This window comes from Crotalus tigris, unplaced genomic scaffold, assembly GCF_016545835.1.
Source record: "Crotalus tigris isolate CLP2741 ecotype Arizona unplaced genomic scaffold, ASM1654583v1 scf7180000017560.2302168, whole genome shotgun sequence".
Taxonomy (NCBI): domain Eukaryota; kingdom Metazoa; phylum Chordata; class Lepidosauria; order Squamata; family Viperidae; genus Crotalus; species Crotalus tigris.
The window spans coordinates 797,841-815,644 of record NW_024096474.1 but is presented as its reverse complement, the minus strand read 5'-3'; the positions used below and the strand labels follow the sequence as shown (position 1 = coordinate 815,644).

General features: G+C 38.6%; 1 protein-coding gene across 1 annotated transcript; it reads right to left on the bottom strand.

The window, feature by feature from the left end:
- Nucleotides 1-1,312: 1,312 nt before the first annotated feature.
- On the bottom strand, nt 1,313-9,091 carry LOC120310286 (calcyclin binding protein). The gene is made up of 7 exons (XM_039348547.1): nt 8,860-9,091; nt 8,480-8,649; nt 7,370-7,565; nt 4,944-5,040; nt 4,043-4,142; nt 3,111-3,205; nt 1,313-1,643 (listed from the first exon to the last, which is right to left on the bottom strand). The coding sequence occupies exons 2-7, from the start codon at nt 8,486-8,488 to the stop codon at nt 1,484-1,486; spliced, it is 657 nt and encodes a 218-aa protein (XP_039204481.1). The 5' UTR covers nt 8,489-8,649; nt 8,860-9,091; the 3' UTR covers nt 1,313-1,483.
- Nucleotides 9,092-17,804: the final 8,713 nt, after the last annotated feature.

Below are 17,804 nucleotides of genomic sequence, written 5' to 3'. Positions count from 1 at the left end.
GACGTCACTTGGCATTGCGCAATGTTATCAGGACAGTTTTCCCATTGCCGGCAATGGGATGGGCACAGCTTGCACCTGGTGCATCCAGCCCGCGGGCCGGCAGTTTGACACCCCTGTCTTACTGTGAGTTCATCTAACAGTAGTGGCATTTAGCTTATATCTTACCATTTTAATGAAGGGGAAAAGCATGAGGCACTCTCAAAGGTTTTGCTAAAGTCTACGTACCGTCTTCGATACACTAAAGTAGTAATTATCAAAAGAGATAGTCTAGTACAAGTTGTGACAAACCCATGCTGGCTTAATTGTACCCTATCTAGCCAAGCGCTCATAAACATATTGCCGGTATAGATGTCAAGCCAGCAGGTCTAATTTATTGAGTTCTTCTTTGCCCTGCATAACCTTTTAGAGAGTTCTGCGTGTATCACAGTGCTGGCTTCTTCAGATTTTTCTTGTTTTTCCTCATAGGAATTATTTGCAGTTATATCTTGTTTCGTAGCATTTCCTATTCTTCCTGGATACTTCACAGGGATTTTAAACCATCGGAAAAGCCAATCTAGCTTCCCTCCATGTTTGTCAGAAACTGTTCTTTTGAAGACCAGTGCTATAGACCTGACATTTCTCAGTTCTTTTTCTCAGCCTCTTCCCAGCTTCTGGCACTGGTATATGTCAAAATGAAAGCCTACCTATAGATCTTCTCTTGTCGGATAGGAAATCATTATATATAATGTACCATAATTTTTATGTAGCAGCAAACAAAATGTATGGGTAATGAGCAAATACATTGAAAAAAATTAATCATTATTACTGTCATTAAGCTGAACTCTTTTCCTCTAATTAAAACCACCCATCAGTTTCTCAGCCTAATAACTTTGCAATAATTTCCCATTTGTTGACAGAGACAAAATACTACTTTTTAGTTCTGAGTTTTAATTTTAGCTTTAATCTGTTTTATACTATATTTGTAGTATAGTATATTAGATCTAAATGTTCAAGAACTCGCATAGATTTAGTATTAACTAGTTTATATTTGTTCTATTGCACCATTTTTGTCTGATTGCTGTTTTAACTGATCATCTTGCTTCATATCTAAGCATATCACTTTATTGTGATGCAATACAATTCCCTAAGCCCTTAGTTCTCAAAAAATTGAAGGTTTCCTTTCTAGGCTAACCTCATCTGAAGAATCAGTATTTCAATTTTTATCTGAGAGACTGGAATCATTTAACTAAGGTTATTTATCACTGTGTACTTGAATATATAACAGTCTGGGAATTGCCAAGAGGTGCTGGAAAGACAAACATTTAAGGAGACAGAGGTTTTACACCATATTTTATTTCCCATCTCCAATCTTAAACATAAATTTTGTAGTCTTTGCTTTGAAGATGGCTATATAAAGAGCACATGTTCTCTGAACAGAATATTGCAACAAAACCTCCATACATAAATGTAGATTAAATTGGCAAGCACAGTCTTCAACACTTGTTCAAATGTCTAATGGCAAATCATCTTTGGATTGCTTTTCTCGGCTCTCCACCCATGCTTTGTTAATTGTTCTCTTCATCTCATCATCTCCTTCTGCATACATCTTTTTGAGTAGATTCATCAATCCTTCACTGGGGTCAGATGTATCATAGGAAGCTTTCCTAAAGGATTTACATGGACAGGAAAATATTATGCTGTTATATATTGAGTTTGGTACATTCCATAACAAGAGCTGAATGCTCAAATTTTTAACATTGTAATCTTATGGTCTGTGATTTATCTAATCTCTCTCTCTCTCTCTCTCTCTCTCTCTCTGTGTGTGTGTGTGTGTGTGTGTGTGTGTGTAGAGAGAGATGTATATGTGTGTGTGTATTCTTTCAAGAGCGGGCATCAGAATTTCATGAGTTTTTTGAACAGTATTTTATTAGGTTTTATAAAGATAAAGAAAGGGTAAGGTCAATATAGGTAGTGGAATTCAGGGTAAGGTTCAGGGGAGGGATTGGGACGGGGGTAGGTACAACAACAATAACATTTCAAGCTTTAGCAAACAATATATCGTCCGGATACAAGTGTTCAATAATAACTAGTTGTAGTCAGCAAAAGTAACTATAATTATAGACTGTGTCAATTAATAAACATCAATCCTCTTAATAAGTTTCACAATTATTTTTCGTTAACTCATTTTGCTAACCATTGATAGTTTTCCCATGTTTTAAAATAGACTGAATCTTCTTTCTCTTTAATCTCTAGGGTTAGTCTGTCCATTTCTGCACATTCTAAGATTTTCCTAATTATAATTTCATCAGATGATACATTCCCATTTTTCCAATATTAGGCAAATGCTATTCTTGCAGCTGTCAATATATGTGGTATTAAATACTCATTTTCTTTCTCATAGTTGGATCCTAGTATTCCTAATTCTGGCTTAAATTCTATATGTATTTTGGTAGAATTTCATGTTTTTAATGTGTGTCAGTGTGCTCACAGAAAAAGGTGACAATAAAGCTTATCATCTTAAGTCCTTTTGCACCATACTGAACTTGTCATTTGAAAAAATAATTTGATTAAAACAAACATCATGGAATAAAATATTTTTCAGTGCCTAACTTGTTTCTTCTCACACGCCTCCCAAAACTGAACTAATGCAATAGCTCTGGAGATCTAGTAATAGACATTACATTACAAATATATATTTGATAAGATTAAAAAGTACATTGTATTTTACTAAAAGCTGCTAAAATACAACCAATGCTAATTTAAATAATGTTTAGTTATATTTTTCATTTAGGAGGGGAATTCCAAGATGTCATCATGTATTACTCTTGATATTCAATATAATATTCAGTGTAAAAATTGCCTGTATAAAAGATTTGGATTTTTTAGTGAGCATATTTCAGCAACTGGCCATAAAATGCCATTTCTATAGATATCTGGATTCTTTTCCCACCAAGTTTTTTAAGATCCATAATGAGCAAGAACAGGATAAGTATAAATATTTAAAATCTGTTCATCTTCCATGTGTTACAAGGATTAAAGGAATCTTGGTTTATTGAATTTTAGCTTGCAAGACTTTTTCAATAGTAACAACAATATCATGCTGCTGGAACAATCAAATGAAGTACACTTACTCTTTTTCCTTAGTTTCTTTTTCAACCTGTGTTAGGCACTCCCATTTTTCTTCTTGCTGCTTCTTACATAATATCAAGATCATATCAGTTTTGATCTGTAAGTAGGAGGAAAGCAGAATTCAAAATAACGCAAGAAGCCAGAATTACCAGAAAGGAACTTGTTTGGATTATTTTCAAAATCCAATGTAGATATGTTATTTAAAATAATTTGCTTTTGTAAACTTGTAGAATATAACCCCCCCCCCATAATTTAAGAAATTTAAATGTTGTTCATGAAATTCAAAACCACAGGTTACTTATCGTTCCAAGATTCCCTTCTATTTCTGTCACTGCTTTAATAATTGCAACATGAAAGCATTAGCTAAAAGTCTCCATTTGTGATGGCACTAGATTGATAAAGTTGTTCTAGGCAGAAGAGACTTCCTATTCTCAAATCTGAGACTACACTTTCTAAGAATGCTGAACCTGGATGTGACATGAATGATTTTAGATTTTTTTTTTTTTTTACAACTTTGCAAGATGAAGAAAACTCTGCCAGGGGAAGTAGTGCTCCAAGATAAGATTCACCAATTCACTCAGAATTAGTCCTATGATATTTAGCAGCTGGTTCCCTCTTACTCAGGACTAAGAAAAATAGAAATGCTCTTTGGGAATAGGAACTGCAAGGGCAATTGCCTATCAATCTATCAAAGAAAAAGACAATCTAGTGATAAAACTAATTTATAGGAAAATACCAGAAAGCAGGGTTTTGCTTCATTCTACACCTTAGATTTTTTAACCATTATTCATTGAATAAACCACAAATGACAAGCTCACACACCATATGAAGCCCAAACCAGATAAAATATATTATGAATAAATGTAATGAGTAAAAAGCCAGCCAAAGCATTTATATGAACAGTATTAAAATTGACAACATCAGATATACTGACCTTCCATGAGCTGCTTTTAGCTAAGATTGGTTTCAGAAGGTTGTTGAACGTCATTGTATAATTTTTGTTGTTTAAATTTGTCACCAGCAGATGAAATGAACTAAGAGGATAAGAAATTAATCAGAATTCTCTAATGAACAACCATCAAATAAACATCAAGAAGCCACCCTAATGGCAAAAAGGGAGAAAAAACTGTAGGTTCATTTGGGCCTAAAATTTAATATAGCTGAGTGTCTAAAAAAATTGTTAAATATGGATGGATAAGACCCTGGCAAGGATTGCACTGTTTTAAGAAGTCAACTTGAGTGGCAGCCATGCATTTAAGCTGTTATATACAATGGATCTATCAGAAATAAACTAAAAACATTATGGGATAACCTAGTATCAAAGGGGACACAATCCTGATCTTGAACAGAATTCTCTTTTCCTCTGATCTTGTATAATGGCACTTATGTAACCAACAATGATCAGGATTATTTTAACTAAACAGTGGAACAAAAATAAAAATTGGTCATATAGCTAAGCTACTAGGATAGTTGATTGGTTGCTGGCAGTGGACCTCCTTTACCATGTTACATGATGCTGGCTTAGGCATGATTATGACTATTCTGGCATTGTGGGCAAATATCTTAACCATGGTTATCACTAGACTAAGCTTTGTTTAATGGGCAAGTATACCTTTAAGGGAGAGGTGGTCTTTTTTTCCTTTTTTATAAAGGTTGGATGCAGCAGGAGGTATAACATGCTATCTGTAAAACCATACATTGGGAAGAGGAGTCATCTCTTCTTTCTATATAAGGAGGGATCATTTTTCTCATCTCTTTGAGACTCTGTGAAAGCCAGCAGCAATAGCAACAGCCCCAATGTTGCTTACACATTGTATCAAAAAACAAAAGCCCACCTTTCTGTAAAGTGCACCTGAACGTTCTCAGCTGGCAGATGTTGAACACCACTTAATGTGACGTAGATTTTCACAAATTTATCAGACTGATCCCATGCTAAAGGAATGAAAAAGCATTTTGGATATTAAAAAGGGAATACCGGTTTTAAATAATATTTCAATATGTTTATTTATGTAAACTTTATTAGATTTGTGTGCCACCCATTCCATCTAGATCACGTGTCTAAATCAAGTTCATTTTAATTCTGAAACAATTTAAAATCCTATTAGACATAAAAATAAAGACTAGAAAGGTAATGGCTACCCCACCCACAGAAATAGGATTATGCGAAACTTTGAAGACATTGTTTGTTTCAATTAAGGTCCTTTCAAAGTTACTATATAAAATGAATTGCAACCCAGAATCTATAAAAAAAAAATCAAATAAAGCATTTTGAAGGTCCTCAGCAGTCTTCTGTGCACTTCACTGCCTCAAATTGAATAGTTCTTTCAATCACATTTAAACATGTTCTGTGGAGCAATCCTGTTCCTCACATACCTACTGTATCAGAAATCATGTTTTTTATATATCTGCATTTAACAATTTTCACATCTGAGCTGATGATTTAATTAGCCAGTCAATATAATCAAGGCATACAGTGTTTGGTCAGCTGCACTGGTTTCCAGAACATTTCAAGATTCAGTTGAAAGAATTCAACATTTAGCATTTCTAAGGACAAAGTATCAAAAAGAATAAATTCCTCACATGATCTTCCAGTTATCTCCATTTTCCCATACTGAAACTATCAAAAGCAAATGGGTCACAGTACTGACAACCTATTCACTCATACATTTCACTCTTTGGAAATCTTTACAAACTGGAGGATGTCAATTTCAGGTTAAATTACAAGAAAGGGGATAAAATGGATCCAGCAAATTATTACACAACTGGCCTCCTAAACATAAGTAGATTATAATCCAGTTTCTGGATATCTCCCAATTGGCTGATGCCACTGTATTGTGTCCCCCTATCTACTAGAAAAATATTCTAGCTATTTTATAACATCACTATTATCAATTTAAAGGCAGCATTTGATTCAATGCCTAGAAATAGGATATGGATAAAACTGACATCTAAAGTTATTGACTCTGTTTCTCCCTTTGATTATGAAGACTGCATATCTCAATACACGTTAGACATGCCTTTTCAGTTACTTTTCTGTCCTAAATCCCATTTAAAAAGTATTTAAGCAAGAGTATTATCTTGCTTCAATTTTTATATCCACTTGTATTTCAAGCTCTTACAAAAACAGAATTCCATTCTCCAAAACGAGTTTCACTTCTCTTTTATAGTGATGAAACAATCCTATCTACCTCACAAGTAAGCTTATATGGAGCTTCCAAACCTCCATACAAGTAATAAAGCCATATCATCAGCTTTGCCCAAACAAAATTAGTGGTTTTCATTTATAAGATTTGCAAGTTGGACCACTGCTGGAAGGCATTAACTGTCAGGAAATTGGAAGTATCTTCTAAACTTAAGCTTGGGGTGAAAACCAATAATGCTATCACATCTCTGGCTCTTAAGATTACCAAACTATTTTTGAATTTGCCAACAGCATAGGCAATAATTATGTTGTTGCTGCTATAACTATCTTTATAGAGTAGAAGTTACAACCTACCTTTTCAATGATTTGCAGCATTCTCACTAAAGAGACCCAACACCTCAAAGATCCAGTCTAAATTTCTAATAACTGTGGTATGAGCATCTTGGCATCTTTTCAACTCCAGCTATATTCAAAATTTAGTCAAGCTTCTTTAGCTTTTCCTGACAACTATTTTTTTCCCTGAACAATAATTCTTCTGATTATTCCCTTGCCTCCCTGATCCCACAGAATATTTTTCAATTATTTTGGAACAAAGGTACTAAATTGGATCTACAGTTCTATGACTTCACTTGATGTTGAAAAAGAAATGCAACAGAGCTGAAACATCACGCTCTTAGAACTGATCTTCAGAATTATCTCAGTACAACTCACACTTTTATCATGCTGGTTTTCTTAAAAGACTTTTGTTCCATATAAATAGACATCAGAGTCTGTTTTCTATGCTAATGTCAAGAAAATTCACTAATTTCCCAAGTTAGCATTAGCATAGCATGTATGACTATTTCCACTGGGAAAAATTGAGTCACGCATCTTACACGGTTTGAATAAGGTATAGATTTAATATCACTCCTATCTAATCTATACTGGATTCAATACAAATAGCTGATTTACTGGTATTTTCAAAAAGGGGTTTTGTAACAAGTATTAATAACAATGCAAATCACTCCTGGATTGAAATGTAGGTTTGAAGCAATTTATGCAGCTTATTGTAGTACTGTGATAGCTACAATATTTTCTTCTACTGCATTCTGTAATGAGGAAAAATAAATCTATTCCTACCATAATTGTTGATTTTCACTGTGTATCCAGTGACTATTGGTTTTTCTTCTTCAGATCCTTCAGCTTTTAGTTTGAGTGGCTGCCGATTCTTGATTTCTCTCTCTATTTTGTTTTTTTCTGCCAGCAGAAAGTCATATACTCTCTTTCTTGTTGCCATTTTCAAAAGCTCCTTCACTTCTTCCAAATCTTTCTGTAGCTGCACGGAATATATTGATTATACAAATTAGCATTTCTATCAAATATTCTATCAATATCTGCTTGAGGGGCAAGCTTATAAAAAGTGGAATAATAAAGATCAAACCCCAGAGACAAACTAAAGGATAAAACCAGGCTACTGACATTTAGAAAGAATTACAGCAGCATTTTAATTACTTAAATGGAGAGCACAGCAACACTGATCATTGTCCTGTAAAAAGAGAATTTACCCACAGAATGAAGAGATTGACTATGGCAAGGAGATGAAGTGGTTTAAGGTCACCTAAAATCTGAACGGGGACGACAGAGAATGAGATGGCTGGATGGAGTCACTGAAGCAGTAGGTATGAACTTAAATGGACTCCAGAAGATGGTAGAGGACAGGAAGACCTGGAGGAACGTTGTCCATGGGGTCGCGATGGGTCGGACACGACTTCGCAATTAACAACAACAAAATCTGAACCAGAGAACCACTTTGGTGTAGTGGTTAAGGCACCAGGCTAGAAACCAAGAGACCAGAATCTCTAGTCCTAACTTAAGACACAAAGCCAGCAGGGCCAGTCCCCTTCTCTCTTAGCGCTAGCAAGGAGGAACTGTCAAATCACTTCAGAAAAACCTTGCCAAGAAAACTGCAGGGACTTGTCCAGCCAGCAGCCAGGAATCAAGCCTGACTGAAGGGGGGGAAAGTTAATAATTCTGGACTAGAAACATTCTGGTTCTATCATCTATATAAAGAGATAGAGCATCCCTCCGCTGACTTCTCTGGCATCCTAAGCCCCGGCGATGCCCCTAACCCACCATCCAACACGCCTGACCCCGCTACGCCGGACCGCCCAGGCCGGCGAAGGGTTGTTCCCCACCCCGTCAGCTCGGATATGGGTCTCCCTGCGGGGACAGAACTACCCTCTTTCTCACCTCCTCCATCTCTGAGCGGAGCACCAGCTTATTTGATGGTCAACTTTTATTCAGGGCCAGGCGTTGGCGCAGCCGCACAGATTCCCCTCTCGAACTTTCCCGACGATTCTGCCCGGCCTCCCAGAGCCCTTGGCGTTTGTCTGCTCGCCCAGCCAATGAGGGACGTCTTCCTACCGGAAGCAGAAGAAACGCGAATTTAGCAACATAAATCTAGAAAAAGAAATATGACTTTCGCTTTCTTGTATAGCTTCCGGGTTGACTGAAATGTAGAGCTATTTAAACAGGTAATAGAGGTAAAGTCTGAAGATTCCTGTCTTGTTTCCAAAAAACTACATCACTGTGCCGCTCAGTAGATCGAAAAAAAAAAATACAAAAATTACCACGTTTTGCAGTCTTCTATTTGACGTCAAGATTTTTGGACTTCACACCGTTAGCCCTATGCAGTCTTGTTGCATTTTGCCTCAGCAGGTGGCAGCCTTGGACTACCATGCCTGGGCTCAGAAGCTAAACAGGGCAGGTTGTTCGGTCCAGCGTTTGCCGTTCGGGCAAGACAAATGGGCTCGCTTGTTCCAACGTACTGTGCCTTTCTGTCCGTGCCTTTCCCTGTCTCGTCACTTCCTGTTGCAAGCCTTGACGGGAAGGGAAGTCGTTCCAGCCTCTATTCGCTGGGAAGGGAAGCCCCTCACAGTTTTCCAGCTTGCAGTTTGGCTCCCTCTTCAAGCGTGGCCGGTTAGCGGCTCCTCCCTACGTACCTTTAGGCAGGCTGAGCCTTGGGAGGTACCAGGGAGGCTACATTGTTTTCCTTTAGTTTTACCTGATCTACCAGGAAGGGCTACAGTCCAGGGGTGGACAACCTTGGCTCTTTTATACTCGTGGACTTCAGCTCCCAGAATTCCTGAGCCAGCCATGCTGAGGGAAAGAGGTTTCCAAGCTGAGCCATGCTGGCTCAGGAATTCTGGGAGTTGAAGTCCACGAGTCATAAAAGAGCAAAGGTTGCCTACTCCTGGGCAACACAATCTGCAGACAGCCTGCAAGCCGCTATTACAGCCACTTTCTTATCACACAGCGCAGCTAGAGAGGCTTCTAGTAAAAGGTTACACAGAGACTGCAACCAGCGCAGACACCGGCACTCAGCCCCTTTCAATTGTAAATATGTAAACCAATAGCAGATTTGTTCTTCTGATTCTAACTTCTCCTTAAACTTAAGGGTAGAATCACCAAAATTAAAATATAGTATTTGACCATAAGTCCACCAGTCTGGCTTCAGCACAGTTTCACCAAAGAGATCTCTTCACGGAAAGCCTTGTTTTATATTTATTCCTAACTCTTAGGATGGCACTACTAACAAAATGCTTATTAAAATCAATATTTACTTTATTTTTTTCATACCATAAATAACGGTGCCATCTAAATCTTAATTCATTGCACTTTAAGTCATAACCTCTTATTCTAAAAATTCACCCACTCATTCAGCCAGACCAAACAACAAGTGTCGTAATACAATTTCAAATCTCATAAACCCAAACCTCTTTTTTCATTAGCATCTTGCCATTTGGGGTTTTGGCAGGTTTTAAATAGAAAGCAACAATGCTTATTAAGAATATGACCTCTCAGGATGGTGACCTATTGACTAAAAAGTTTAATTGTAAGGTTGAGAAAAAAGGTGAAATACATGAGGGTTATATTGGCAAATACCAATTCAAAACTGTTTCAAAATAATTATATGCCTCTTTGGAATGATATCAGAAAAGAGTTTGCAGAGATGGGATAAATTGCAATTATGATTATTGGATAGAATTTCTGTAATTAAGTTGTTTTAGCAAAAATGCTTTTTTTGTTGTTTCAGACATTACCAATACTTGCAACTGATACTCCATTTAAACAATGGTAGATGGATATTTCTAAGTTTATATGGCATGGGCTTCCACCAATCTCTGTGTAATTGTGGCACAATATCCTGCAGCCAAGCATCCTCATGCAAGAGCAAGTCACAGATGCTCAGTGGCACCAAGCAACCATCAGCAGCATGGCCCCGTTGCCCGCGCAAAAGCTGAAGCAGCCAAGAAACAAGCTGCCTTTCCCAACCAGAATATGCAATTAAAGATAGAGCAAGCACCTGGAAGTGGCAAGGGAGAAGATTGCCCTAGAAAGGGAAGCAACAGCTGCCGTGGCAGAAGCCCTAGAAGCAGCTACAGACTTTGACAAGGAGCGTAGTGTCCCCAGCAATGTGCTAGGCTCAGAGATGGGGAGCAAGACCCTATGCAGCGCACTTCAGAATACGTGTACCAGCATTTGAGATCAGCTGAAGATGTCCTGTCACCACAGGAATCAAAGGGTATCACAAGAATCATCTGCACACTGCCACCATTAGGACAGAAAGAGCCTGGTGATCATCCTTCCAAAGTACAGTAAGGGGTTTAGACTTAATTTACACTAAGGAGATGGACTTCTTAGTCCAATGGCTTGGGAAAGACTCTGCTCAGCATGCTAGGAGGATCAGGAACATTAACATAGAATGCCAGAAACTGGTCTTAAGATGAGCAGGGAAAGATTAGAGGAGTGTTGTTGCTTAGCAGAGGTAATTGAAGAGGCAATTTAAGAAACTTGAAGATTTCCCTAAGATAACCAGCAGGGGGTACCAAAAGCTCAGAGAACTCAAGGATTTGTTGCAAGAGCAACAAGCTGCCCAAGAAAAGGGTGATCTACCAGGCCTTTTTCTTGGACATGGCCAGGGGAATTAGACCCATAGTCTAATAACCTACAACACAAGTGGGTTACGTACAGGTTCAAGCATAAGACAATTCCAAGCTGCCATTTCCCCATTCAGCATATTTGTGGACTTTGTCTCAAAGCAAGTGAAAGTCATGAACGATCCTGATTTTGACCCCACACTGGCATACACCAGACCTCCTGGTTCCAAGTTGAACAGGTCACCAACGGCAGTGTTTAAAACTAATCCCTCCTTATCAGATTCGCCTTACAGGTCACCAGACTCCTCTCAGTGCCCTCTACATAAGAAGCTGCATCCTCTTCTGAAATGTAGAGCCTTCAGAGAGAGGTCTCTAGAGGACCGCAAAGCCTTCCTAAAGAGAATCACATCTGCTTCAGGTATTGCTCATTTGCATCACACCTTGCCAAGGACTGTAAGGTCAGTGTAACATGCAAAGTGCAAAACCACAGCCCAAACACAACACTATACCCCAGCCCAGCTCCTTGGACCGACGAGCCAGCTGACGATGCCAACAGGCAAGGTGGGGAGCAGAAGAACATTGCTTCAAACACACCAGTAGTCACCTCTCAGTGTACACAGGTATGCAAATATCCTGCAGATGGCAGGTCTTTTTCAAAAATCTGTCTAGTGAGAGTGTACCCAAAGGGTCAGAGGAACAAGGCCATCAAGATGTATGCTATTTTAGGAGACTTCCGGTTTGTGGGGACTTCCAGTTTGTGCTTGTAGTGCATGGCCATACGAGAGTGGACCTCCACTCCCCATGGCTAATTTCGCCCTGCCAGGGGGACCCTAGATAGGTCCGAAGTCACCCCGTAGAGGTGACCATGAAGGAGGAGCGCCCCATTGATCACAATGCGACGGCAATCGCTTTGTTTGATCTGGGGAAAGCCCTCCGAACCCGACAGGAGAAAGGCTAGCCGCATCCCAGCGTCTAGCCCAAGGTCGGCAGCCCGCGGCTCTGGAGCCGCATGTGGCTCTTTGAGCATTCTCCTGCGGCTCCCAGCCTCCTCTGCCATTTACAGAGAGAGAGACAGAGAGAGGCACTTGCGCTTCCCCCCCCCCTCTCTCTGTGTGTGTATGTGTGTGTGTGTGTAAAAAAGAGAGTGGCTTCACGCTGTTCTCCAACAAGCTGACAAGCTTATTGGGCGGGGCTCCTGCCTTGGCTGCATCTCTGCAGGAAGCAGGAAGGGTAGGAGAAAGCCAGCCCAATAAAAATGTGTGTCAGATTGTTGGAGAACAGCCTGAAGCCAGCTTGCCAGGTGAGCAGAAGATCAGAGACAGGGAGGGAGAGGGAGAGGAAAGAAAGAGGGAGAAAGGGAGAGAGAGAGAGAGAACTCATGCACAGCACCCTCTATTTCTTTTTAATTAAACTTTTCAGTCAAGCCCCTTTTCTGTGGGAAACAGGTCCAAGTGGCTCTCTGAGTGTTTATGGTTGCCGACCCCTAGTCTAGCCCAAGCTACTGCAGCCAAAGTCCAAGAGCACTACCAAGAACAACGGTGAACAGTGTGCTTGGGACTGGTGAGAGTATTTTATCTTCTCTCCCTTATTTTACAACTAGTCCCTGGGAGAGATCCCCAAAGCAAAAAACCTCCGAAAGTGAGGGGAGGGGACTACATTCCCATTCCCCCATAGACAGAAGCGGTGAATTAACTTTTAAGGAGGAAAGAACTTTATTGAAATTAAATTCAAAATACTACAATCTGATCAAACTTAGAAACTAAAACTGCTAAGAGTATATTCTAAAGGATTTTGACTGAATTACATAAAAAAAGAAAAAATAATAACTTTTTGTCTGAAAGAGCTGAAAAATAAATATTTGCTGACATCTAGTGAACAATGAGAATATAGCACATTAAAGACAATGCCCAGAAACAAATAAAAAAAATCTGTTCCTATGAACTCTAATAACATTTAAAAAGATAGTTGCTAAGGAACAGACAAGAGATTGCATACTGGGCTGGAAAGTGTTTGAAGGAAAAGAAATACTTTTAAATTTATGAACTGGTTTAAATTTATGAACTGTTTAAAAACTTCGGTCTATGACAAATTATCAAGAAGGGAAGTTACAGGAAGGATTTAAGCTGGCTAAATATATTGAATTGACAATTGACTCCTAAAAGAAATAATTGTTATAAAACATTGATTTTACTGGGGAGACAACATGGATATGACATACTAATCAAAAAAATGATAGAAAACCACACTTAATATCTACTCCTCAAAGATTTAGCCTGAAAGATCAAAGACCTTTAGAAACACTTCAAGTCAAGACAAATACTTTCCAAGATGAAATGTATGCAATGCTACAACAGATACAAACTACAATAGACTTAAACCATGAGGAGATTAAACATAACTTTGATACTATAAGTGAATATACTTCTAACTTAAATCTACAATCAAAAAACATCCAAAGAATTATGGTAAAGAATGAACAAACAATCCAGACAACAGAATGTGAACTAGAAAAAAAATGACTTAACTGGTGATTGAGGGAGGTTAGCCTAGAGAAGGAAATATTAAAAGGGGGCAGGAAAATATATATTTTCCTCAAAAGGATTTTTAAAAGCAGAAATCAAACCTGGCCCCAAATTTCTTTGCCCCAAGCAAGAGCCAGCCCTATACAAATGCAGATGTAAAACCATCAGGGAGGTTGGAGCAGGGAACTCAAGACAAAGAAACTCTTAAGAGTCATTAGCCCAGCCCCAGGGAAGCAGGAGATGACTTTTGGGATATAATAGGATTAACCCATTACCATCAAGTATACCATAGAGGCACACCTAAACTCAGGTCAGAATACGTGACACAGGAAATAGCCTCAAAGTTCATGCCACAGGAACAGAAAACTTCCAAACAAAAAGCTAGAGAGGGTATAAAAAAAACCCTTGCCTATGTGCTCAGCCCTTCTTCTCTCCTCTGCTGTTTCTGTTTCTTCAATAAACTGTATCCATCTTCCCAAAGCAGTCAACATGTTGCTTATTTATTCCTGGCTTGGATGAACCAGGATGAAGACTTTACTTCTAACACTGGTGAAGTTACAAATGAAGGGAATTATAACTTAATACAAACAAGAAAAAACTTACAAGATTTGAATACAACAATAAATGTGGAAAAGATACCTTATGCATTAGAACGTCAAAATAAACTTAAGAAGAAAGAAGACTTAACAAAATGGGCATTGCTAGGAGAATCATTGTTTGGGAGACAAAAAGCATCCATCCTATCTACTATATATCCTCTACTCCTAACAATAACTACAAAAATACAAGAACTGGACAAGTTGAAAATATTAATTTGGAAAATAATTTTGCAAAGGAAGAAGATTAGAGATGGGCTGAAGAGACTGGATTCGCCCTACCAGATGGAATATTATATGAGTAAACACTTGTTTGAATATGGCTAAATAAACAAATAACTTTGGCCATAAAGGGGCCTTAGAATAAGGGGATAAAAGATATAAGTAACATAGTATTTTTTTGATAAGATACAAAATGTAAAAATATTAGGATGTTGTAAGTGAAGGAAAAGTTTGAATTTTAAAGATAAGTTTGAAAAGATTTAGAATTAAGGAATAATTGAAATATTGAGGGGAAATTAGGCTTAATAACTCTGAGAAAAAGGATATATAGTGATTTAATTAATTTTTACAAATAGAAGTGAAATATAAATTGACTAGAAAGATGTTATGGATAGATGTTATGATAGATAAGTAGTATATATAATATGAAAATACTGGGATGATATATTTAAATGGAAAATTCGGATATTTAGATGTTAAATACTGGAAAAAATATGATTGACAAGAATTGTTTGAATATTATGGAGAAACTGAGCTTAAACAAGATTTATGAAAATAAGACATGGTGAATCAATAAGATGACTCTTACAAAAATAACATAATCTGATAAGAAAAAAATGCTATATATGGACGCTACTATTGTTGGTATAAATATAGGAGAAAATGTTTTTATTAATCATTAATCATTTAAATATGGAAAATATCAAATATTAGAAATTATATTTGTTTAATGTTATAGAAGGAGAATACTACTGAGTGAAGAGAAAATCAAGGAAATATTAATTGATATATTAATTATGGAAATATAAAAATTAATTATTGTTGTTAATTATTATTAATTGTATATTCTTTTCTAAAAAATTATGGACCAAGAAAACACGCTGTACACCAGGCAGTTTAAGGTTGTTATTATAAAAAACCAATAGAACTTTTACAAAAAAAAAAGATGTATGCTATTCTAGATGATCAAAGCAATACATCTCTAGCCAAGTCCACCTTTTTTTCACATGTTCAGCATCAAGGGTCCTAGCTCCTCTTCCTTAGGACCTGTGCAGGCACTGCTGAGTTGGTGGGGAGGAGACTACTGTCTTCAACATAGAATCCATAGATGGCCGTACTTGCCTACCCTTGCCTACCTTAAACTAGCGCAGGGGTAGGCAACCCAAAACACTCAAAGAGCCACTTGGACCCGTTTCCCACCAAAAACAAAACACTGGGAGCCGCAAAACCCTTTTGATATCTAAAATGAAGATAACACTGCATATGTCCTTTACAATATATATATATATATATATATATATATATATATATATATATATATATATATATATGTAGGTCTTTGGTTGTTCGGGTTTTCTCCCGCGTAAAATTGGAAGTGTCTTGGCGACGTTTCGACGAAGTCCCATTCAGCTTCAGCTGAAAACACCAGCCTGAAGATGACGAATGGGACTTCGTCGAAACGTCGCCAAGATACTTCCAATTTTACGCGGGAGAAAACCCGAACAACCAAAGACCTACATACAAATACCCGCGAAAACCTCAGAAAACATATATATATATATATATATATATATACACATACATATATATACACATACACACACATACACACACACACACACACACATATACACATTAAAAATAAAAGTAAAAATATGACTCTTGGGAATATCCATACTATTAAAACAATGATCACCAAGAGAATGCTTTAAGAGAATAAAATTACATACACACATAGGTAAAAAAAGGATATATGCAGTGTTATCTTCATTTTAGATGTCAAAAGGGTTTCTCTCTCTCTGTGTGTCTCTCTCCCTCCCTCTCTCTCTGCCCTTGGTCTGCCACTCCTCTTCCCCCTCTCTTTCTCTCTTTCCCCTCCCCTCTCTCTTTCTCTCTCTCTCTTTCTCCCCCCCCCCCTCCTATCTGCTGCTCACCTGGCAAGCTTCAAGCTGTTGTCCAACAAGCTCAGGGGTGGGCAACCTCGTCTCTTTTATGACTCATGGACTTCAACTCCCAGAATTCCCTAGCTGGGCTAGCTAGTTCTCTCCTGCCCTTCCTGCTTCCTGCAGAGATGCAGCAAAGGGAGGAGCTCCGCCCAGTAAGCTTTTCAGCTCCTCGGAAAACACTGTGACTGCACTCTCTTTTACACATACACACACACCAAAAAAAACCACAAACACACACACACACAGAGAGAGAGAGAGAGAGAGAGAGAGAGAGAGAGAGAGAAGCAGGGAAGTGCAATTGCCTCTCTCTGCAAAGGCAGAGGAGGCTGGGAGCCACAGGGGAAGGCTCAAAGAGCCGCATGCGGCTCCGGAGCCGCAGGTTACCGACCTGTGAGCTAGTGCAACCAGATTCCAGATCGACAGGCAGAAATCCCCACGCCAGATGCAGCAATGCACCAACCCCATCTGAGATGCATAGCCCATTTCCTATCAGAATGGGATGAGGAAGCCCAGATAACCTGCTCCTGGAAAGAGACATCTTACAGGTCCACAAAGTAAGAGAGCAGATTAATGGTTCCCACAACACTCCTTAACACTCAGAGGCTTGAGCATTGGTGGGTCATCACAGGGGACATCTGTCTGGGAGCCATATGCAAACCCGCTTGGTTAGTACGTTTACCAGCATGCTTGATAAGCAACATCCATTTCTTTCCCAACCATGCCACAATCCCTTCCTCATAAAGGACATGCCAAATAGCACCCATGTGCCCTGTCCCTTCACAGTGACCAAGACCACCTAGGGTACACTGTCTTTTGCAGAATAAAGGAAGACCAGCAATGTCTCTGTAGGACAGACTCTTCCTACAAATAATGGAACAAGTAGTAATAAAAGAAGAGTCAGATCATTGGGTCGCACCCCTCTAATTTAGACTCCAAAAGACAGTGCCTAATAAAGAACAGGTGTTTAAATGGTTTGCCTCTCTTGGACACAATTTCCTGAGAAAACCAGAAATGAGATTGCTTCTTTGCCTTCATGGGAAAGCTACTTGAAAACGATCATGTTGAATTAGCCCGTGCCTAACAACGATGAGGAATGTTGGTACCTGCCCTTATTTGGAGTATGCTACCCTAAGAGGCCAGATTAGAGTGGTGTTTGATTCCATCTGTAAGCAAGGTGTGATTTTGTGTGTGTGTGTGTGTGTGTGTGTGTGTGTGTGTGTGAGAGAGAGAGAGAGAGAGAGAGAGAGAGAGAGAGAGAGAGACCTGTCCCAGCTTGGAGATTTAGGAAAGAAAAAGCAGGTATAAATTGGGTAATTTTCCCTTCTCCCAGGACCTCCCCCCTTGGTCAT

Bases quoted from the DNA above. Each gene is read 5' to 3' on its own strand.
- LOC120310286 (XM_039348547.1), bottom strand. The intron at 4,143-4,943 runs GTGGGCTTTTGT...TTATCCTCTTAG, and splicing joins CAGGTGCACTTTACAGAAAG to TTCATTTCATCTGCTGGTGA. The intron at 3,206-4,042 runs GTCAGTATATCT...TCCTACTTACAG, and splicing joins CTAAAAGCAGCTCATGGAAG to ATCAAAACTGATATGATCTT.